This window comes from Octopus sinensis, linkage group LG4 (genome assembly GCF_006345805.1).
Source record: "Octopus sinensis linkage group LG4, ASM634580v1, whole genome shotgun sequence".
NCBI classification, from domain to species: Eukaryota; Metazoa; Mollusca; class Cephalopoda; order Octopoda; family Octopodidae; genus Octopus; species Octopus sinensis.
The window spans coordinates 6,058,020-6,081,619 of NC_043000.1; the positions used below are offsets into that span (position 1 = coordinate 6,058,020).

Consider the following 23,600-nt stretch of genomic DNA (forward strand, 5'->3'; position numbering starts at 1 on the left):
AAACAAAAACATTTCAAGTGACGAACCTTTTCTTTATCCTCCTCCTCTTCTTCTTCATCATCATCTACATAGTCCTGAAAAATACAAAAACAGGGAAATACATGAAAATATGATTAAAGAAATATTAATCCATCTTTCTTGGTTTCACCTGTTTTAAAGATAAAAAAAATATTTTACCATTTACACCTAGATTAGGTTTGATCAAAAGTTTTATGCATAATGGAAATAAAACACCTGGCAATGATTGGACAACCAAATTGAACAAAATGTAGGAGAGAAGAAAATATTTAAAACAAAAATTCATATCTGAAAAATAATGAGACTAATAGTTTAAAAAATTATAATCTTATAAATAAGAATCCATAATTCCATTCACATTTAGGATGCTTTATAGGAAAATTTAATTGATATTTTATTTTAACGACCATGGAATGATAAAAAGCAAAGTCGATTTAACACAGAACACAAATTACCATAACTAAATAGGACATGGTGTTCAAAAGAGACGACTGCACTGGTTTGGTCATATCTTGTGAATGAATAAGGTCAGCTGTGTGAAAAAGTGTCACACCCAAACAGTTGAGGGAGCCTATGGAAGAGGTAGACCCAGGAAGACATGGGATGAGGTGGTGAAGCACGACCTTTGAACATTGGGCCTTACCGAGGAAATGACTAGTGACCAAGAACTTTGGAGATATGCTGTGCTTGAGAAGACCCAAAAAGTCAAGTGAGACCATAGCCTATGCCAGTTGGTGTAGCCAGCCCACTTATGAGTATCCCTCGTTCATTGGACAATAAACTTTGCTTGCGAAGACCTGTTGGGGCAAGTGAAGTCAAAATCAAAATCACTGATGACAGTACTGCCTGATTGGAATGTGCCAGTGGAATGTTAAAAGCACATCCGAGCATGATTGTTGCCAGGGCCACGGGTTGGCTCCTGTGCTGGTGGCACATAAAGAGCAGGATTTGAGCATTGCCTTACTGACACATGTGCCGGTGGCACATTAAAGACAGCATTTGAGTGTGGTCATTGCCAGTGCTGTCAGACTGGCTCCCATGCAGGTAGCACGTAAAACACACCTTTTGAGCGTGGTTGTTGCCAGAACCGCCTGACCGGTCCTCTTGCCAGTGGCAAGTAAAGCACCCACTACACTCTCAGAGTGGTTTGGCATTAGGAAGGGCATCCAGCTGTGGAAACTTTGCCAGATCAGATTGGAGCCTGGTGCAGCCTTCTGGCTCACCAATTCTCAGTCAAACTGTCCAACCCATGCCAGCATGGAAAGCGGACGTTAAATGACAATGACAATGAATTGCTGCAAGGTATTTTGTTGATTGCTCTACCAATTCTGCCATGCCACAGCCTCAGACATATGTACAAGTAAATAAAACAAATTATTGGAAATATGCAGAAAATGGTTACTTACTTCTGAAGATGGTTCTTTAACAAAATTGTCCATAACCATAGCAATAATTAAATTTTTGATAAATATAATGAGTAGTGTAACAGGTAGCATATATAGTTCAAAGTTCCATACAACCATAACGTAAACCTGTGAATATATTATAAAGAAAAAAAAAAAGAAAGATTAAATATGGTTTTAGATTCCACATCCATATCAGATACATAAAATAATGTCAGTGAAAAAGAAGTAAGCATAATTTGAAATTTTAACACTTGTGATACCATCCTACACAAGACTGGCCCTGGTTTGCTGATACAAATGTCCTGTTATAAAATTATTTAAATTAACAACTTTCTCCTCTCAGTTTCTCTCTCTCTCTCTCGTTGTCATCATCATCATCATCATCATCATCTAGCATCCGTTTTCCATGCTGACATAGGTTAGGCAGTTTGATTGGTTTGTAAAAATGTATACGGTAACGTCCTTTAACATTATTGTATATAACATAATGCAAACGTGTAGCTTTTTTGTGCATTTTGTTTGCAGAAAATAAAGAAATAACAGAAATAACGTTTAATAAATGTTGCTTACTGCAAATTATGGATGATTCTTTTATGACTTCATTGCTTTCAGGCTTAGCTTAAGGTATTTTCATGCCCAACATCATAAAATGTGTCTGAATAAACATTGCCGGACAGCAAATAAAGACTCAGACATTGCTTAGAAAATAATTTTCATTTTTAACCTCGTATATAGTACACGCTAGGGATTTTGACCTTTAGATTTTGGGAAAAAGTGCAGATTATACTCGAGGATTTATGGTAGATTAAAACAGAAAATGATTGTTAAAATTCACCCATAAATGAAGGAGCTTATTAAAAAAATAATACTTACAATAAAGGCAGTGATACTCCGTGGTTTAGACTCGTAGTCAAAACAACTCTGAATAAATTTTCCCGTTTCAACAAAAGAAGATACAATCTGAGAGACTCGGTTGATATTTCTCTTCATTACCTACAAATGGGAAACAGAAACATAAAGCTAATTAATGACCACTAAACAGAACAAGAGCAAGAGTCAGAAAAGGGGTCAATATTGCTCCCTGGAGAGTCTATGTGCTTATCTAAGGAGTTGATAAACACACGAAATGAGTTTCAGTATTAAAGGAACTGAATTATAAGCAAGCTGTTTTCCAACTTGAATACAACTTGATTTAAAAAGTTTAACTGAAATATACAATATGGAAACTGAAAATGCCTTGTCACATTGTTGGTATATACCTAGTAAATATGCAATGCTAGCAGGCCAATTGGTGAGCCAATCTTTATATATAAAGCTGAAGTTGTCTGTGTGTGGCAAGTTTAGTAGCCTTCAACTAACACTATCTCCTCCGAGACCCTGTAGTGCAAGTTGACCAAAATTGAGTGTATGATAGAAGAAGGCTTGCTCTTCATTCCGTAGAAGATAAAATTCAAATTGGACCATGTTAACACCAAAAATTATTTACATCAAAAAGGTGCTTTTTTTCTATGAAAATTCCTATTTTTTACGATTTTTTGACTGCTATGTCATAATTTTTCAGTGTATTTCAACCAGAAAAACATTCACTTAAAGAGAATAACAAGCTACATAATGCAAAATTTTTAGTTTTCAAAAATTCCAATTCTAAAGGGTCGAAAAGAAAACAAACCCAAGCAACGCTGGGCTATACTGCTAGTTAAGGATAAGCACACACTTTCCATGAAACCATTGTAATAGAGACACTCAATACTAGAGTGCACTTATTGCCTAGAATGGTTTCATTTGTCTGACAATTTTGACTTTACTCTAATTCATACAAATTTCTGGCCAAATATCAACGCAGTAACTAGGTTCCATGAAGCATATATTTCACGTTAAATGTTCCGAATATATCAGTATAACATGACTAAAAATTTATTCATGGTTCTTTATCAGTTTCATTAAATATTTTCGTTAAATTTCATTAAATATTCCTTATTAAAAAGCAGTAATGACACAAAATAATGAAGGAAATGTTTTTAAATCAAAAATTTTTTTTATTAATTAATTACACACAACTATCATGCGATAACAGGACAAAGAAATGATAATACCAACACACACATAACAGATTTCTTTCAGCTTTTTTACTATGTACTCAACCATACACAAATCTTTTGTCCTTTAGCTGGCCTGGTGTTATAATAAAAAACATTTGCCCTAAGCATCACACAACAGAACTGAACCCCAAACCATGTCGTTGAGAAACTAACTTCTTAACCACACAGCCATACCTGCACATAGACGAAAGGTGATACCTGTAGCAAGCTTGCAACTCATATATTTTGAACCAACAGTCTAGTATTGTAATTATTCATTATGAGATGAAAATGTGTGTTCATACAATATTTCATGAAAGGCAACCCTTTTAGATTTAAAATTAAAGGATTATTTAGTAGACAGTAAATTGATTAGTCTAGAAAATTTACGCTGAAAATTATCCTCACAACTAAACTGATAGACAATTCTCTTCCATTGTTTTAAACTATGTCATTCATTCAACTATGCTATAAGGCATAAATCATCATCATCATTGTTTAACGTCTGCTTTCCATGATGGCATGGGTTGGATGATTTAACTGAGGTCTGGCAAACCAGATGGCTGCATCAGACTCCAATCTGATCTGGCAGAGTTTCTACAGCTGGATGCCCTTCCTAATGCCAACTACTCTGAGAGTGTAGTGGGTGCTTTTATGTGCCACAGGCACGAGGGCCAGTCAAGCAGTACTGGCAACGGCCATGCTCAAATGGTGCTTTTTATGTGCCACCTGCACAGGGGCCAGTCCAGCAGCACTGGCAATGACCTCGCTCAAATGTTTTTTCATGTGCCACCAGCACAAGTGCCAGTAAGGTGACGCAGGTAACGATCACGCCTGAATGGTGCTTTTTACGTACCACCGGCACGGAAGCCAGTTTGTTGCTCTGGCAATGATCATGCTCGGATGATACTCTTAGCACTCCACTAGCATGGATGCCAGTCATCAAATTTGATTTCGATTTCGATAAATAGATATACTAATCAGCCTCAGTAGACAAAGTTATAATAAACAAATTGTGATATGGTTTGAATAATGAACCAAAGCTAGCAAGCCAGAAGTTCCATAATTTTTGGTGAAATTTTTTCTTTAATCAAAACTTTATACATTCACCGTACATGCAGATAATAAAAATAAGAATTCAACATACTGAAATTTTGAATTTTTGTTCAGCTTGCATATATTTATCTTCTTTGGGATTCACAGTACGAATTGCTGCTTTTATCTGTAAATAAAATTAGATTAGTAACCTTAAATTTAATCCAAAATTTTTCTACACACAATATGTAACTGTTATCATCAACATTTTAACATCATCTAAAACAACATCTATAATACAATGTGTTGTCATTCTTATTAAATCGTTTAATGTATACTTATTATTATGATGATATTCCACGTCTATTTTCACAAAGGGTTCATCAAATAATACTTTTCAATTTGCTGCAGACACTAGCATTAAAATGAATTGAACTGAGATGGGGCAAGTTATAAAGAAATTTTTTATGAAAGTATTTACTGATATATCATCATCATCATCATCATCATCATTTAGCGTCCGTTTTCCATGCTAGCATGGGTTGGACGGTTCTACTGGGGTCTGTGAAGCCAGAAGGCTTCATCAGGCCCAGTCAGATCGGGCAGTGTTTCTACGGCTGGATGCCCTTCCTAACGCCAACCACTCCGAGAGTGTAGTGGGTGCTTTTTACGTGCCACCCGCACAGGTGCCAGACAGAGCTGGCAAACGGCCACGAACGGATGGTGCTTTTTATGTGCCACCGGCACGAGGGCGAGGCGAGGCTGGCAAATAAATTGTAAAATGTATACAAAATTATATTTTTTACTATTAACCTTATCATTTAAAAAAAAATATTTACATTTACACTACGTTTCAATTTGATCTCTAACCATCTTCAGGTGCCTTTTCCTGAATATATTCATAATACTTAGACTGGATTTGAATTACAAACCTTTATTTCTAGACTAAGAATATTGCTCTTGTCTACTAGGCCATTGATAGATGGAAAATATTTCAATAAAAAGCTTACATGGTTAAATATAATATCCATTTCTATTAATATTTTCCCTTTCTTCTTCCGTATTAATTTTTTATCTTTTAAGGCATACCATTTTCTCTCTCCTGGTTTGATCTGTAAAAATAACAGCAAAATTATATATATAAGACAAATAATAGATGAAATGTCATGAAAAGATAAGTGTTATAATGTTTATTTGTGATTAAAATAATTAAATATACAAAGCCTAACAATCATTGTCATAAATCTGCAAGAAGACTGACACAGTTTTATTTTAAATATTTTTATATTTATTTTTCTCTTCTAGAACTCTTGCTTCCATTCACCGGAACCAACTGAACAAAATTAACCAAGAGACACATGAAAAAAATTGGTAAAATATCCTCCAAAAAACATTTCAAATTATGGTAAGAATGGTGAGTATGTACAGTATGAAATATTCTTGCTTTGTATCATCTAACTAAAAGACAAAAAAAAAAAGAGAGATTTTTTTTTTTTTTGCTTTCTGAAAACTCAAAATGAAGAAATCAAGACTTCAATCGAAGATTTTTTACATCATTCAATGAAATTGTGGAAACTGGGATTATAAACAACTCAAAAATACTGCATTATGAATTTATAAAGGAAAGAACCTTTTTGTCAAAGTAATTCAACCAAATCATTAATTAATACTTACAAAAGGATTCAAGTAAATTTAGGAACAAAGTCAACATCCACAGTAGTATTTTGCATTTATCATCACAGAATATTATTTATGAAATACAACAGAACCATTCAAATGACTGAACTATAATGACTAGAATCAATTCAGATCAAATTCATTTTACTGTTTCCTAAGTATTATGAAAATATTTATTTTCAGTAATAGGTTTTCAAAGAAATTTTCTTTTTATTTATACGCCCTTTTCAGGACTAGCCAGGTTCATGGGCCCGGTTTCCCGGTTTCTATGGCGTATGTGTTACCCCCAGCTGGACGGGACGCTGGTCCATCGCAGCGTTACCCAAGAAACAGGAAGAAAGAGTGAGAGAAAGTTGGGGCGAAAGAATACAACAGGGGTCGCCACCACCCCCTGCCAGAGCCTTGTGGAGTTTTTGGTGTTTTCGTTCAATAAACACACACAATGCCTGGTCTGGGAATCGAAACCGCGATCCTCCGACTGTGGGTCTGCTGCCCTAACCACTGAGCCATTGCACCTTCCCTTTCAAAGAAATTGAATAGCCAAATTTTTATCTGTTCATTTTTAATTACAATACCTATGAAACTACTGGTACTTCTATATACTGTATTTGCCAGTGATATATGAAGCACTTTTTTTGTTTCTAAATGTATCAAAAAATTTCCTTGAATCTAATGAGGCCATATTATGGCTGGGAGACTGAGTGTCATTAAATAGGCATCTGGATGAGAATGAGTCACTAGGCTAGGCACAATAATTAGGCCAGTTTAAATGTGAAGGGCTAAAATATATCAATAAATGTTTGATGAAACATAATAAAATTGTTCTTTGCCACAAAATATCCTTTTGTGTTAGAGGTACATCTTATACACTAGCAGATATAGTAAATGGAAAATAAAAAGTGTATTCTAACCCATGAATGATCTAAGCTAAATGATAAACTTAATCACATAATTAATTAAAAGGGATGAAGAATGAGGAAGAACTAAGTTAATAATCAATAAAATTGATCTTACTTTTAATAGAGGAATGCCTACTTTTCCAAGAAATTCGACTTTTTTATCTCTGTCTTCATCAAAAACTGTTACTTCTAATACAGAATGTAAATCTTTAATGTTACTGAAATAAAAGAGAAAAGTTATGAATTTAGGATTTCTATAAAACAAGAATCCATTATCATTATATCATCAATATTTAAAAAAGTACATTCAAGGTTGAGAATATTGAAGATCAATAGGAATCAGTTGTTACTTACAATGTGAAGATCTTGTTCCATTGGGGATTGAGTGTTTTATATTCAGTTTGTGTTTGTAGTCGAGAATTTACTAATTCAACAACACAAAACGGATCACTTTTCCCACCAATATCAGCAGAGAGTAAACCTTGAGCTTTAAATACTAGATAAGTGAAAAGAAAAAAATGTATATATACATTATTATTCATAAATAAAGTACAGTTTAAGCCTTTCTTTGCTTGGTAGAAAATGAAATATATGTAAGATGCAAAAGCAACCAGGACATAACTTCAAATATTATGATTTAACATTTTTCTCCTTACTCATTTCTACGACCCTCATCACTCTTTTATTCTTTATTCACTTACTGGTTTCAGTCACTGACTATGATCATTCAGGGGCACCAACTTCTATGGTGTCTTTTAGCCAAGTCTACAAACCTTAGTATTTAGTTTGGTACCTATTTTATCAATCTCTATCAAATGATTAGTGAAGGCGCATGGCTCAGTGGTTAGAGCGTCAATCTTATGATCATGAGGTTGTGAGCTCGAATCCTGGACCAAGCTGCGTGTTGTGTTCTTGAACAAGACATTTTATTTCACATTGCTCCAGTTCACTCAGCTGTAGAAATGAGTTGTGATGTCACTGGTGCCAAGCTGTATCGGCCCCTTTGCCTTTCCCTTGGATAACATTGGTGGCATGGAGAAAGGAAGCCGGTATGTATGGGCAACTGCTGGTCTTCCACAAACAATCTTGCCCGGACTTGTGCCTGGGAGGGTAACTTTCTAGGTGCAATCCAATGGTCAGTGTTGTGACCGAAGTCGGGTCTCAGAATCAAATGATTAACTCTCTTCCTTTACTGTATTTGATGACATAAAAGACACATGGGCATATTGGATACCCAGCAGAGCATATTCAGGAAAAAAGGAAAACAGTTTTTAGTGCATCAAAGCATTTAATATTTAACCGTCTTGTTATATTTCTGTTGAAATACACTACCTTTCAGCTAATTTTGAAAATAAGGAAGAATTTAGTAAAATAACTTTGTCATTAATGTTAGTCTTAGGAACATAAATTAACAGGAAATTTTGAGGGGAGGTTTTAATTTAGACCACTTTAAAACAGGAAGTCTGTATCATAGAACCAGGGGTAGTCTTAGGCTTCACATATAGGACCCTGGGTGATTTCTTTTAAAAATGTGCATTTTATAAGGAATATGGCACATTCCTTTTAAGGATACCATAAAGCATTTAAACTGGTTCACACAGTTATGCACAAATACATACATGCATATCATCATTTATACATCCCTATCCCATACTTGCATGAGTCAGACAGATCCTTTCCAACACAGTATCTCATACTTAGTTGTATTTTTTTGCTATATTCGTACCTTTCCTTCATTGAACACTAAACTCTGCTTGCAAAGACCTGTTGAGGCAAGTGAAATTGAAATCAAATTCGATGACTAGCATCCGTGCTAGTGGGGTACTAAGAGTACCATACTAGTGTGATTGTTGCCAGAGCAACAAGCTGACCTTCGTGCCAGTGGCACATAAAAAACACCTTTCGAGCATGATTGTTACCTGCATCTCCTTACTGGCACTTGTGCTGGTGGCACATGAAAAAATATTCGAACGAGGTCGTTGCCAGTGCCGCTGGACTGGCTCCTGTGCGGGTGGCACATAAAAAGCACCATTTGAGCATGGCCATTGCCAGTACCGCCTGACTGGCCCTCGTGTTGGTGGCACGTAAAAGCACCCACTACACTCTCGGAGTGGTTGGCGTTAGGAAGGGCATCCAGCTGTAGAAACTCTGCCAGATCAGATTAGAGTCGGGCGCAGCCATCTGGTTTGCCACTCCTCAGTCAAACTGTCCAACCCATGCTAGCATGGAAATCGGACGTTAAACAATGATGATGATGATGATGATGATGATCCTTTGTGAGGTCCACCACAAAGAGCATCTGGAGATCAGCTTTCACCACTTTCTGCCCATATCTTCTTTGGCCTTCCTTTTCCACAATTTTCTTCCACTTGGATATTCTGGCACTTCTTTTTTACCCATCATCACATGTCCATACCAATACTGTCATCTCTCTTACACACTGCATCTGATTCCTCTTATATTCAGTTTATCTTACAGCTTATCTCTACCATGTCATTCATTCACACTAACATTACTCATCCAGCAGAGCATTCTTATTTCATTTCTCTTCAGTCTTCACACATCCTCTGTATTCTTTACTTTTTGACCATGTCACAGCACTGCACTTTCTATGCTAGCAACATACAATCTACTCTTTGCTTGAGAGAAAAAAAAAATCCCCTAGATACTAGCAGAGGAAATAGTTCCCTGAACTTTTCCAACCCTGTTTTTATTCTGGCAACTATTTATTTAGAGCATCCTTTCACAGATAATTACATTGCCTCGGTAACGGAAGCTGTCAACTACTTCTACGAAGTTTTAAAAAACATTGAAAAGAAGTACATCTGTCGCATACAAAGTTTTTATCCACTGTCAGCCTGCCTTTGATCTCAGTACACAAGTGCCAGATGCACTAACACACACATACCAGGCTTCTGTGCAGTTCCTGCCAACCAAATTTCATGTACGAGGCATTAATCAACCCAAAGCTATGGTAGGCATTTGTCCAAAGTGCCACGTAGTGGAATTGAAACTGAAACCACATGGTTGCAAAGAGAACTTCTTACCACACAGCATGCCTGCACCCACCTGCACATATATTTATGCACAATGGGTCCTCTTATTATCTAACAGTGATAAGTGTGTGGGATTGGGTTCAATCCCACTGTGTGGTACTTTGGGCCAAGCAAAGCTTTGTGAGTGGATTTGGGAGAGTGAAATTGAAAGAAGCCTGTTGTGTAAGAGAGTGTGTGTGTGTGTGTGCATATGCACCCAAATTTCCTTATTTTGACAATATATGATAGTTGTAAATGGGTATCACTGTCATAGAAGCAGTGCCCTTTGCTTCAAATTTTCCATGAGGAAACATTATTTCACTTGAAAAGTTTGTCTGGTTCCACAAATTCCATCTGACATATGTAAGCATGGAAAAGTGAATGTCAAAATAATAATAATAATGATAATAATGATAATGACAATGATAATAATAATAATAATAATAATAGCAGTAATAATGACAATGATGAGAAAGGACAATTTAAAAAAACAATCAAAAACAACTTGCCTTTCACTTGGAGCCATCCAACATCTTTTAAATTACTCAGAGATTTCAGCAAGCCCTAGTAAATACAAATCAGTAAAAATAATTATATAACTTTCCTAGTTTTCCTCAAACAAGTCAAAATAAATATAAAATAAAGAAAGGCTGTAATTAAAATCTAAGAATTCAAACAATTTTATTTAATCCTTAAACCATTTTGTATTGATGCATCATCCCAGTTACTTCAATTAAATTGCTGAGATCAATGTTGGCAGCTTTATTTTCTCTCAGACAAAATGAAAAATAGGGGTCTGGATAGCTACACCAATTCTTCATCAAAAAAATAAACTAACACAATTAATAAATTTTTAATTTAATCCCTCCCTCTCTCTCTCTGGTGTGTGCATGTATATGTGAGTGAGTGTACGCTGTTTTTGAACATACACACACATATCAATCATGAGGATGTACGCATACGTCTACCTGCTAGAAATGAGAGCTAAAATCCTTATTTAAACCACCAAATATTTGATGGTTCAAATGAGGGTTTTAGCTCTCATTTCTAGCAGGTAGACATATGTCCTTATGATCGATATAATTTTAATTCTATAGCTGTAGAATGCTATTATAGGCCTGCAACCACCTATATTAATGTTGCTGTTATTTTACTCCTGATATATATATATATATATACAGACACACACACACACACACACATATATATATATATATATATATATATATATATATATATATATTATATATATATGAGAAGAGTTTAGGTCACCGGTAACCTTTATATTTTGTCTCTGATGATGGAATACCCTCTATAGGCAATTGTGGATCAACACATTGATCCATTACCTGGGATATCCCAGAAACAGCTGTAAGACACTATTATTTTTATTTTCTATTTTTGCTTACTTCACCATTAAAATAATTCAAATGAACTGATAGGCTTGTCCAGCCTTGATACTATTTTCATTTTCTTTAAATTATGTATATATATACACACACATATATATATATATATATATGAACTTCTCCCAGATCTCTCACTCTTCTGCTATCTGATGAGAGGGACACATCCTACACACCCAAGAAACTTTAATTCATATGGAAATAAGTCTCACTGTTATTAAAAATATATGTAAATCTTACCATTTGTGTTGAGTGGCGCTTTCTTTCATTTGTCCACTGTCTCATATGTATGTATGTATGTATGTATGTATGTATGTATGTATGTATGTATGTATTTGTGTGTGTATGTACCCCTATTTCACTATGACCATAAAATCTGCCATACCTACATAAAAGAATATGTCTCAGAAGATGCTAGTAAGATAACGATATAAAACTGAGGTGATAACCAGAAAGAGGAGGGGCAGGGGTGGCTTAAAGGTTGTAATGCACTAATACCTGGACATCCTTGTCACTTATTTGCTCTGTGTGTGTGTGTGTGTGTGTGTGTGGTGTGTGTGTGTGTGTGTGTGGTGTGTGTGTGTGTGTGTGGTGTGTGTGTGTGTGTGTGTGTGTGTGTGTGGTGTGTGTGTGTGTGTGTGTGTGTAATAATTTCTTAACTAACCAGAAGATGGATTTGGTATTAATCTTCATTTTGTACAACGGTTGTTTCGACCCATCCTGCTATTGTCCTTTGTGGGTGGGATGAAATGACCATTGTACAAAATAAGGATTAATGCGAAATCCATCTTCCAGTTACTTAAGAAATTATTATTATTATTTCAACCAACCCTGTGGCATTCCTGAAGTAGATCCAACAGAAATATACTCCGACTGTGGATGACATCAGGGAGCTCAAACTGTACCAGAGTTCTAGTCAACACTTCAACACACTAACTGACATATACTCATTAGTCCATTGATTGATTGATTTTAATGAGCAGTGATAAACAGCAGTCATTTCAATTTGCTGAATATATCAAACACTTAATAAATACAGCAGAATGAAACTGTATTATGAGTGATAATAGTATATAAATAAATACTTATTCTCAGTGTTTTATTACACCTTGAGTCTTTTATTTGATAACAGCCACTAGTGTTATTTGTAGTGCTTTAAAAATATACTTGCATGTGTTAATTCATGTGAAATAAAGAGGAATAATATACCCAGACCATGGTTTTATTCAGTTGGTCAGCAATAGGTCAGTTTGTTTGAAAGTAAAATGATTATAGTAGAAATGATTGTTATTTGTGATACGTTAGTGGTGGTGAATCTTTGAAATTCTCAAGGAAGACTTTGAGCATGTGTTAGAAATCAAAATTAGTTTCTCCTTTTAATCTAGATTTTTTGAAGATTCTCTGTGAGGCAGAAGCTATATAATTTCATTCTTAAATGCCAGTAACTTATCTAACACTGCTCACAAGATGCTGGTGATCTCTCTCTATTTTGTTTTTTTTTTGTCTCTCAACTTCCAAATATGCTTTGAAAGTGTTGTGATGTTTTCCATGTAATAATAACAGGATGAGCTGTTGTGCTGATGCATATGTTATTTCAAGAAGTGATTGTTAGGCCTTAGTTAGAGTGGTGATATATTGCTGGTGGCAATATCAGCCCAGTGTACATTGGTCATCTCAAAAAATTTACATTTTAAGGAACAAATGTTTTTGCAACTGTAAATGAATTCCCTTAAATATATGTTCAATTGCATGCAGTATTTTTGCATTATGGCTCTTTATAGCATTAGACATGTTTTTAATACATCTGTTCCTTGCCTTCAAGCTATACAACAAATGTTTTCAAACTAGTTTTTAAAATCATGTTGTATGGTGAATCAAACTATAGAGCAAATTTTTTGTTCCTAAAGTAGCTGCTAGATGATGTGCATTAATTAGTGTTTCTTGATATTTACAATTAAGCAGCTCACAGGAATGCCCTGGAAAATGCTTGAAAATATTTGGTTGGTAGAAATACAAAGAAGCAGTACAACACAGGGAAATGAGATGCTCTGAGGTATAACTCATCATACAACAATCAGTGTCAACTCTATAACTGGGAATGGGTGTCCCTATTGCCACCCAGTAATGTTGGGCATAAAAAAGGCAATGGCTCACTTCAAATGTTGGCCATAAAAAAGAAAAATCATCACAACTCACATAATTTTGTACAATTTCTTCCCTTTCTCTTGGGTTTGGAGTGTAATTTGCTAAGTCAGATATAGTTTCGCTGCCTGATGTTCCACTGATTGTTAAAAGAATTTTAACCATGCCTGCTCCATCCTCAAGCTGTTGTTCAATTACATGTGTTTCTTCATTCTTGATGTTAGACAGATCTATGGTAGCCCTAAAGAAAATTGAAAACAGTAATAATAATAAAAAAAAAAACAACACAGAGCCAACACAAAAAAGTGCCCCATTTAAACTAAGACTTATCTAGAAATATAATCTTTTAGATTTTGAGATACTAGTAAACTTCAGTTTACTTGAAGGAATTTCATATATTCCATAGAAATTTCCTTCAAATAAATTCTGACAGCTTTGTACACATTTACCTATACTAGTTATGGACTAAAAGGTTTCTGTGAAATGAAAGATTTGTATGCTGTTGCAGAAAGTGCTTTGAAAACAGGACATGCATGTTACTATTAACCAAGTTGCTTTAAAACAAGAACAGTTTCAATAATGTAATAAGGACAGAAAGTATTGGGTTTCAGCATTGACGTTTTATTAAAAATAATGAGTCCAATCAAATTTTGTTGGGATTGGTATTTCTAATCACAGCTAGACTGACAAAGAGAAAGCAAGAGAGAAAGTGAAACTGAAAAGTTTGGTGAAAATAGGAGCTATTACAAGAATGTTGGGACGAGTAACCAGTAAAATTCGAAGTGGTAGGTTTTATGTTGCATAATCACTATTGCAGACACTTAATATAATTTCCATCAGGTTTCTGTAAACAATAAATTATACATAAATTTTTTTACATCTGGAGTTTATATGCTGTCAGCATGTAAAAACAAGTTAAGTTAGTGTTAATAGATTTAATATAGAAAACATTAAATATCTAATTAGACACAGTTATTCAGTGAAGAAAGACAACACTTAGCTCAGTGATTAATATTATTTTAACCTGATTTCAGCAAGTAAAGAAGACAATGAGGACATGTTTTGTTCTCATTGGAGTTCCTCAGTAAATTGCTGCCCTACCTGAAGAAGCGATAAGAGAAGAGGTACGAGATGAAGTCTACGCTTTGCTGAGAAGGTCTCATAAAACTGAAACACATCTAGAGTTGTTTCCCATACTTGTAGAAATAACTAGAATAACACTGTCTAACACAGTCTTTGTCTTTGGGTAGTAACTGTTAATTCCTATTTGCTTACCCATTAAAAGTATGAAAATTGGTTAATATTTCCTTCAAATATTGTTTTAGTTACATTTATTCAAACCCCAAAGAATCCCTCTTAATACATGGCTATGATGCTTCCCTACTATTCTCGCTCATCATCAGAGATGCACATATTGTCAACTACTAAGGAATACGCTCAAGTGGTTAATGACAAACAACAGACAGGCAAATCTGTGGTATTGAACAGAATGTTTGCCATAACAATATTTCTGCTTCAGCAATTCAGCACTGAATCTGTCTGAAATGTAATGGAAAATAGGTCAGTTTCAAAACATTGTTGTGCAGGTCACAAAAGCAAAGTTTGCAGGGAATAGTTATCATTTCCTTTGATTTCTAGATAAGAGCAAAGGGGAAATAACACTTACTGACCAAACACAAAAAAAAAATTTTAATTTTGTTACGCAGTGTAATATGAATCATTGAGTTAATATTGACTTTTCTTTATAATTATTTCTAATTAGGTATTTAATTCTCACTAGATTAGATATGCTAACACTAGCTTAATTATGATAAATTGAATGTGTATTATTAACTTGTATGAAAGGCCAATTACAGAGTGGTTGGGCACTAATGACATCAATCGGTTGATGTATATATACAGAGTTTAGCAACCAGCTTCGAAGTCACTATTTTGCATAAAGCTGCAACAAAGCGTCTGCAGCAGTTTGAGATAAAAATGCATAGAATGGCTGTCATATGATACAATCTCTCATGAAATGGTCAGGTATGCAGGTCTCTTCAACAGGAACAGATATCTCCTTCGTCAATGACCTTGGGAAAGACAAAACTTTGTTTTTCCTCTGCTTCTCGAATAAAATCAACAAATAAATTTGGGAAATGTTCCAAGGTTCTCTTTTATTTTTTAATGAGCAAAATAGCTAAATAGAAAAGGTATCATATTTCTACTGTGTGGGAAGTAAAATATGAAGAACACCAGAGATTTATTGTAGACTTTATCGAGGTTTAAGTGATACAGAAGAGATAGAATGGTAAGATTAATGAATTCTAAATCAGAGAGAAAGATGAAGTGAGTGAAAGTGACTGAAACACTGTTAATGTGCCTGGCAACAACAATTCTAATTGAACAGTCATCTTAGATTACAGGCAAAGCTACACACTTATCTGATTGTATTGTAAACAATCTTTAGATATCTGGTCTACGCAAGGGAAACTATCTCAATGTACTTTGTCAAGTGACAATAAGAGAGAGAAGATGGGGGGGGGGTGATTGGATTTATATATCATATAAATAGGTTACTGGTCAGGGATGATCAGAATGGAAGAAAACATTAAACAAATAATCCTGGAACAAAGAAATTAGAAACTGGTTTTTAAGTAAGAAGAAATAGACAGAAGAATGAGATAACAGATAAAGGTAAATTGTAAGAGATGTAGCAGATTATGTTTGTTGTGAAAATATTAGGGAAAATAGTAATAAAAACAATGATAATGATAAGAAAATAATGAAAAAAAAAAGAGATACAATGGCTTTGTACGTTACTTCAATCATTATAAAAACATAGTCAAGATCATCTAACATTTAGTCAAGATAGTCTAACATTTACATCAAAGGTGGCAAGCTGGTAGAATCGTTAGCACACCAGGCAAAATGCTTAGCAGTATTTCATCCATCTTTATGTTCTGAGTTCAAATTCTGCCAGGGTCAACTTTGCCTTTCATCCTTTCGGGGTTGATATAATTGATTTACCCCTTCCCTGAAATTGCTGGCCTTGTGCAAAACATTTGAAACCAATATCTATATCAAACATGGGAAACATTTTTTTTTTGAGAAGCAGGCAACATGAGACATGGTTCATCGTCAGGTGGGTTGCATCACTAAAAAAATTGACAGTATTTTTTGTTAGGTGTAACTATTCAGAAAACCCCACAAGCAGCAGGGTACCCTGACTGACCAATATACTTAGATTTGGTAGAGAGTGAGTCCTTATTTTATTGACCTTGAAAGGAAGAAAGGCACTGGTGATTCAATGATTTGAACTCAAAATATAACCAAATATAAAATGCTTTGACTAAGACTCAACTTCTGCACAGCGACTTCTGATTCTCAAAATTTGAACTCAAAATATAACTGAGACTCTACTGATTCTCCTATGCAACTTCCGCACGGTTTGCAGCAACCAAATTCCATTATCCAGGTTTTCAACAACCCAGAGATATAAGAGTCTACTCAGAGAGATTGACTTTAGTATCACATGACTGAAAAACAAAATTTCTTAACCACATGGTCATGCTTTTGCCAGTTTATATCTTCTCATGTCTCATTTAGTCTTTAGTCTACCCTATTATTCTGAGCATCCTAATTATTATAGCACTTGTATTTTTTCATTAATCAACATGCATTATGATTAAGTTGTATGAGGTGGTATCAAAAAGTTCTCAGACAAGTTCTCTAGTACACCAACAGAGTTCTGGGTGCAGAGAGAGCTGGTGGTAGTGATCTTTATGAGGCAGTGTTCCAAGTGACATCAGTGTGTTTACTTCACAAGTTGTGAAATTTGTGATCAAGTTTTGCATTAAACTTGGTAAGTCTGCTATAGAGACATTAAGCATGTTTTGGCAAGCTTACAGTGACAAAGCAATAGGTTGTACACAATGTTTCGACTGCCATGGGTGCTTCAAAAGCAGAAGAACATCGCTGGAAAAATTACTATGAGCATCATCCTCAGAAATGTGGTATTGTAAATCGAGAATTTGTACTCCAGGGCCAGACTGTCAATCGAGAGTTCTATTGTGATGTTCGATGTTCTGAAGCATTTAAGGAAGGACATTTAGCAAAAGCAACTGGATCCATGGAGCATGAAGAATTGGATCCTTCACGACAAAAATGCACCAAAAGCAACACCTGTCTTATTCGCCAGATTTAGCACCTGAAGGCTTCTACCTCTTTTCCAAGGTAAAAATGCAGCTTAAAAATTGCCATTTTAACACTGTTGTTGAGACCTAGAGTGTACTATTACAGAAAAAAAACTTCCAGGCTGGATCCCAAGAGTAGTAGGAAAGCTGGGACTGGTGTAGTGCTGTGAAAGGTGACTATTTTGAAGGAGATGATGTTAAAACTTACGTAAATAAGTTACTTTTTTTATTAAACATAACTAGTTCAGAAACATTTTGATACCATCTTGTAAAAGATCAAAATCTTAATAAAGACAGAAAAAAATATCTTTATACCTTCCCATGAAATCATCTTTTCCAGCAACATCATGGTCATACACTGTTAATTCAAGACACTTTGTTTGGTCATCATACATTCTCAAATCGAATTGTTCTAACCAGCGAGGATTTAATGTGTTTGGTTTAAACTGAAAGAAAATTAGATAAGTGAAACAAATACTTCAAGGAATTTAGACTATATATATATATATATATATATATATATATATGATAATTTTATTGGGGTATATAAGCCTGGTGTTTACGATATTAAGCACATCTATAAGACAAAACTGTAAACTGATTGCATTGAACTATGATGAAACAATAGTAAATTGTAAAACAATTTACTCACTACATTCTTTATTTGTCACTATAGTGACAGGAGTGGCTGTGTGGTAAGTAGCTTGCTTACCAACCACTGTGTGGCACCTTGGGCAAGTGTCTTCTACTATAGCCTCGGGCCGACCAAAGCCTTGTGAGTGGATTTGGTAGACGGAAACTGAAAGAAGCCTGCTGTATATATGTGTGTGTATGTGTCTGTGTTCGCCCCCCCCTCCCCCAACATTGCTTGACATCTGATGCTGGTGTGTTTACGTCCCCATAACTTAGTGGTTCGGCAAAAGAGACTGATAGAATAAGTACTAGGCTTACAAAGAATAAGTCCTGGGGTTGATTTGCTCAACTAAAGGCGGTGCTCCAGCATGGCCGCAGTCAAATGACTGAAACAAGTAATAGAATAAAAGAATATATATATATGCACACACACATATTTCACGTGAGCTACCAGACTATCCAGTGCTGTTACACTTCGCTGGTCACAGTGTGCTTTGCTTTGTTTTAACCTTCAAATGATGTTATCCCATTGACTCGGTAAACAGACCAACATTCACCCCCAACTCCTGATTGAAAGTGAGAGTGAGGCAACATGAAATGAAGTGTTTTGCTCAAGAACACAACAACACATTGCCTGGTCTGGGAATCGAACCCATGAACTAGCAATCACATATATTGGATATGAATTAGAAATTTATGATTTTTATTGACTTGGAAATAAATACAAAATGAATTAAATATGATTTTAGTTGAATTTTTATTATTATTTCTATGATGTCACTGAATACAGAATATATTTTTTGTCACCCATTATTAAAGTAAAACAAATGGACCAATCAAAATGGTGCTTGCAAAAGAAATGAAGGAGGAGTCTTGGTTATTGCTTAAATATCATTAATAGGGAGTTTGCTAAATTGTGACAGTGACCACCATGTTTTCTCTTATAAAACCAGTCACCAGATGAATGTAATAAATCAAGTGTACATCTTGTTCATCTAAATTGATACACACAAACATAATTAAGGATGCAACCTAACACTAAAAGAATAAAATCTTGGACAGAGAAGAATTTTTCCATAAACATTTGAATTTGTGAACATAAAAAATGTATTTTAACCCTTTTGTTACTGTATTTATTTTGAGATGTTCTGTGTTTCTTTCAATTACTTTAAATATAACAAAGAATTTAGTAAAATAACTTAGTTATCATTAAGCTAGTATTAGGAATATAAACTGCGACTAAGGTTTGGTGGTATATTTTGATGCAAAACTTATGAAAACAAGACATTTGTACTACAGAGCCAGAGCTGGTTTTGGCCGGGTTGGTAACAAAAGGGTTAAGTGATAAGATACTTACTTTGCTCTTATATTTTTCATTTCCTAAACGAAATTTGACGTAGGGGTCACTGAAGCCATTGTCATCCATTGGCAACAGATTTTTTCCTTCAACCAACACAACAGTCACTACACTGCTCCAAATTTGCATCTTCATCTTACGAGCAGTTTCTGTTAGTTTAGTGCTTCTTCGATAGAACTACAAGAACAACGACAAAATAAAAAAAAACAGGTTAAATAATTCCGGGATAATATAAAAGAAGGTCAGTTTGGGAACCTAATTGCCTTTATCATCTGTGTTGTGTTTTCATTAGTTAACAACTTGAATGTTAAATGATGGTAATGGTGAATCACTCTATCAACCCTTTTTTTCTCATATTGCATGAAAGTACTTATTGATAGAGGAAAGCAAAACAGATAGGAGTGAGACAGACAATTTTACGAGTGCATTCACTAACAAACCTTTTAAAAACCTAAGTAGTTGACTTGATGCATATATTTGACAGTTTATTTTCCATGTCCTCAAATGATTAATAAGTGACACTACAAAGTGTGACTCACTACAAAACAAATATATATATTTCTCCTCTTTTGAGTGATGGTGATTGGAGATAGATAGTGATGAACATGCAGATGAACTTTAGCAGAGTCTCAAGTACCACAAGTAAATTCTCACAGTTGTCACAAAATATTATATATCCTGTCTGACTAAGATTCTTTTAATGAAGTGTAATTAAAATGTCATTAAATGATACATTTTGAATTACAGACCTTTAAACCTTTTATTACCATATTTTCGTTGGCATAGCGGCCTTTGTTTCAATTTTATTTTGAAAATAATTAAGAATTTGGTGAAATGATTTAGATAGTATTAAGAGAGTGTTTGGAACATAAATTAGCATGGAATTTTGATAGAAGACCACTTTAAAATAGTATGTTTGTAACCTAGAACCACTGGAAGTCTTAGACAGCTGATGTCAAAAGGGTTAACTGGACAATGCTGATTTTTCTGAAACCTTTAAAAGATTTGTAGGTTTGCCCTTGTATCAGGTATTATGGATTTGGCAAGTTTTGATTCACAGTTAAAACTGTTTCATTTCTTTTTTAGTAGTGTAAGAAAGACTCTGAATATTACAAATTTTCAATGACTTTCAAGTATGTATGTAGAGAATACACTAGAAGGGCCTGCTGGTAACATATTTCATCAAGCACTTTATTTACTTTCTTCTGTTTGAAAAGGAGATTCTTACCTGAAATATTATAGAACCATTAAACAGCCTATGTAAAATAAGAACATCTTTTCTCTTTGTTTTCATTTATTGACATAATCTCACATATTTTACTGAACTCTTCACCTGCATTGCTCAAAAAACTTTTCCAGCATTTATATCATTTACACTTATTGCAATACTCCGATCTATTAACACTACTCTTATGTACTGTAAATCCTCGAGTATAGTCTGCCCTTGAGTATAATATGCAGGTGATTTTTAGGGGGCTGTACCTCTGAAAAACCTAAACTTTGTGTATAATATATGCACCCCTTCTCTAACTTAAGTCAAGGAGGTCTATATAACATCCTTGGCTTGTAAAAATGTATACGGTAACATCCTTTATTATTATTGTATATATAACATAATGCAAACGTGTAGCTTTTTTGTGCATTTTGTTTGCAGAAAATAAAGAAATAACAGTAATAACGTTTAATAAATGTTGCTTCCTGCAAGTTATGGATGATTCTTTTATGACTTCATTGCTTTCTGGCTTAGCTTAGGGTATTTTTGCACCCGACATCACAAAATGCGTCTGAATAAACATTTCCAGACAACAAATAGAGACTCGGACATTGCTTAGAAAATAATTTTCATTTTTAACCACGTATATAGTACGCACTAGGGATTTTGATCTTTAAATTTTGGGAAAAAAATGTGGATTATACTTGAGGATTTACGGTATTTAAGTTCTTTGGCTGAGTTAAAAAGAATTCATTATTTTCAATATTAACTTAACCAATACCAGAATAATACATTTATTTACATGATTGTTTACATAAGTGTTTATAAACCTTGACTGATAACTGGGTCGTTGCTGAAGTCTTTATCATTATAAAGTTTGTTAAATAAAAGTTAACCTGGCAGAGAAAACACCTCCCCTAAGTTGTTGGCATGACTAAATCTCATATACATTGAGCCAGTGAAGAAAAATAGTTCAGCTGAGAATAAAATCTGTGTTTATAAACCAATTTACATTGCATATGTTGCACATTATTTAAAAAAGGTTAAACATAAAAGAAAAAAATACTGAAATTTTGCCAAAACATTAACATGTAAAATTATTAAGTTTTCCTTGTATATTTAAAGAAATAAATATTTAAATGTGTAAGAAACAAGGAAAATTAGTTTTAGAGTAAGTGAATGAATGGCCAAAGATATTAATCTGAAAAAAAAAAAAAAAGTTATGTTAATAAATTCTAACAATAAAGCAAAGATTTATAAACTGTTTTGCTAAGCCAAGGTTCCTTTCTACCTTTGCCAGTCTGTATTCAGATGTGATTAGATCTTTGGCAGAAACCACAGATCTAATCAGTTAAAAATGATCATGAAGGAAGTTGGATAAAGATTGGTTTGACAAGTAGCCAAGTTCAAGTCAAAGGAGTTCTGAATAAGAGCTTCTTTTTGAAAATTTTCACCATAATGAGAGAAATAAGAAAACTAGATAAAATAAAATGAATAAACTTTCAAGGGGTTTCTCTTGAATAATTTAGAAGAACATAATAATAATGATGATGATGATGATGATGATAATAATGCCCTGATGCAGTATCAGGCAATGGCTCTCGTGGCTTCTGAGCTTAACTGATTGGAAGTGTTATCATGTTCATCGTTTTGTCTTGGTATAAAAGATGGCCTACAGCAAATATTCTGCTCAATACCACAGATTTGCTTGTCAGTTGTTTGACCGTAACCAGTTGGGTGGCTGACGATATGTGCATCTCTGATCACGAGCAGAAGTAGTGGGGGAGCATCATAGCTATGTGTTGAGAGGAATTCTTTGGATTTGAATAAGTCACCTTTGGAAACATGGGTGGTTCTTTCAACATCCTTAAACAACCCTTATTCAGGGACCTTTTGAGCTGGATGGGCTACTCAACCTGAAGCAAATTCTAACTGGGCCCCACATGCAAAGTCATGTGCTGTTTATCTTGATATGAGATCACCATGTTGCACACGTCATTGTGATGCATGCACCTAGTGTAGCCTTATCAGACGGGTAGTCATAATGGGTATACTAAGCTTTGTATATTTTACCCCAGTGTCACTTTGATGGCATGCACTGCTCTCTCACTCAATAATATTTATAATAATAATGTTTTTCTTCTTTTCTTTCTTTTTCACATAACTTAAATTTGTAAATGAACAATCTGCCGTGCATATTTCAATGGCCGATCAATGTACAGAGTGAGTTACTTTACCCTAGGTGCTGGAAAGACACTCGGTAAAAAATGTAAACAAAATTGAAAGAAGAAAATAAAAAATTGTTTCTAGTACTGGTACAAGGTCAGCAACATGTTTTGCATAGTGGGTGGGGTTAGTTGACTAGTATATTTTTTTATTAACTCCAGATGGATGAAAAGCAATGTTAACCATAGCAGGATTTAAACTCAGATGTAAAAACCCAGAACAAATACTACTCAGCAGTTTTCTGACATTCTAATAATTTAGTGGATATTTGTGTGTGTGTGTGTGTGTATCATCATCATG

General features: G+C 34.5%; 1 protein-coding gene and 1 long non-coding RNA gene across 7 annotated transcripts in view; one reads left to right on the top strand and one right to left on the bottom strand.

Annotated features, from left to right (window-relative positions):
- The window catches only part of LOC115210780 (multiple C2 and transmembrane domain-containing protein 1), a 357,832-nt gene that overhangs the window by 12,729 nt on the left and 321,503 nt on the right, over window positions 1-23,600 (bottom strand). For all 6 annotated transcript variants that reach the window (XM_029779505.2, XM_029779504.2, XM_029779503.2 and 3 more), the window contains 11 exons: window positions 19,862-20,038; window positions 18,187-18,317; window positions 13,751-13,937; window positions 10,658-10,712; window positions 7,468-7,609; window positions 7,229-7,331; window positions 5,548-5,649; window positions 4,650-4,724; window positions 2,298-2,417; window positions 1,425-1,550; window positions 27-74 (listed from right to left, as the gene is read on the bottom strand). In XM_029779505.2, coding sequence (XP_029635365.1) covers window positions 27-74; window positions 1,425-1,550; window positions 2,298-2,417; window positions 4,650-4,724; window positions 5,548-5,649; window positions 7,229-7,331; window positions 7,468-7,609; window positions 10,658-10,712; window positions 13,751-13,937; window positions 18,187-18,317; window positions 19,862-20,038 — 1,266 coding nt within the window. The remainder of the gene's footprint in view (window positions 1-26; window positions 75-1,424; window positions 1,551-2,297; window positions 2,418-4,649; window positions 4,725-5,547; window positions 5,650-7,228; window positions 7,332-7,467; window positions 7,610-10,657; window positions 10,713-13,750; window positions 13,938-18,186; window positions 18,318-19,861; window positions 20,039-23,600) is intronic.
- LOC118762858 lies at window positions 10,574-23,201 on the top strand. Its single transcript, XR_004998602.1, has 3 exons — window positions 10,574-10,600; window positions 10,895-10,900; window positions 23,052-23,201. It is a non-coding gene; the product is annotated as an uncharacterized LOC118762858 (long non-coding RNA).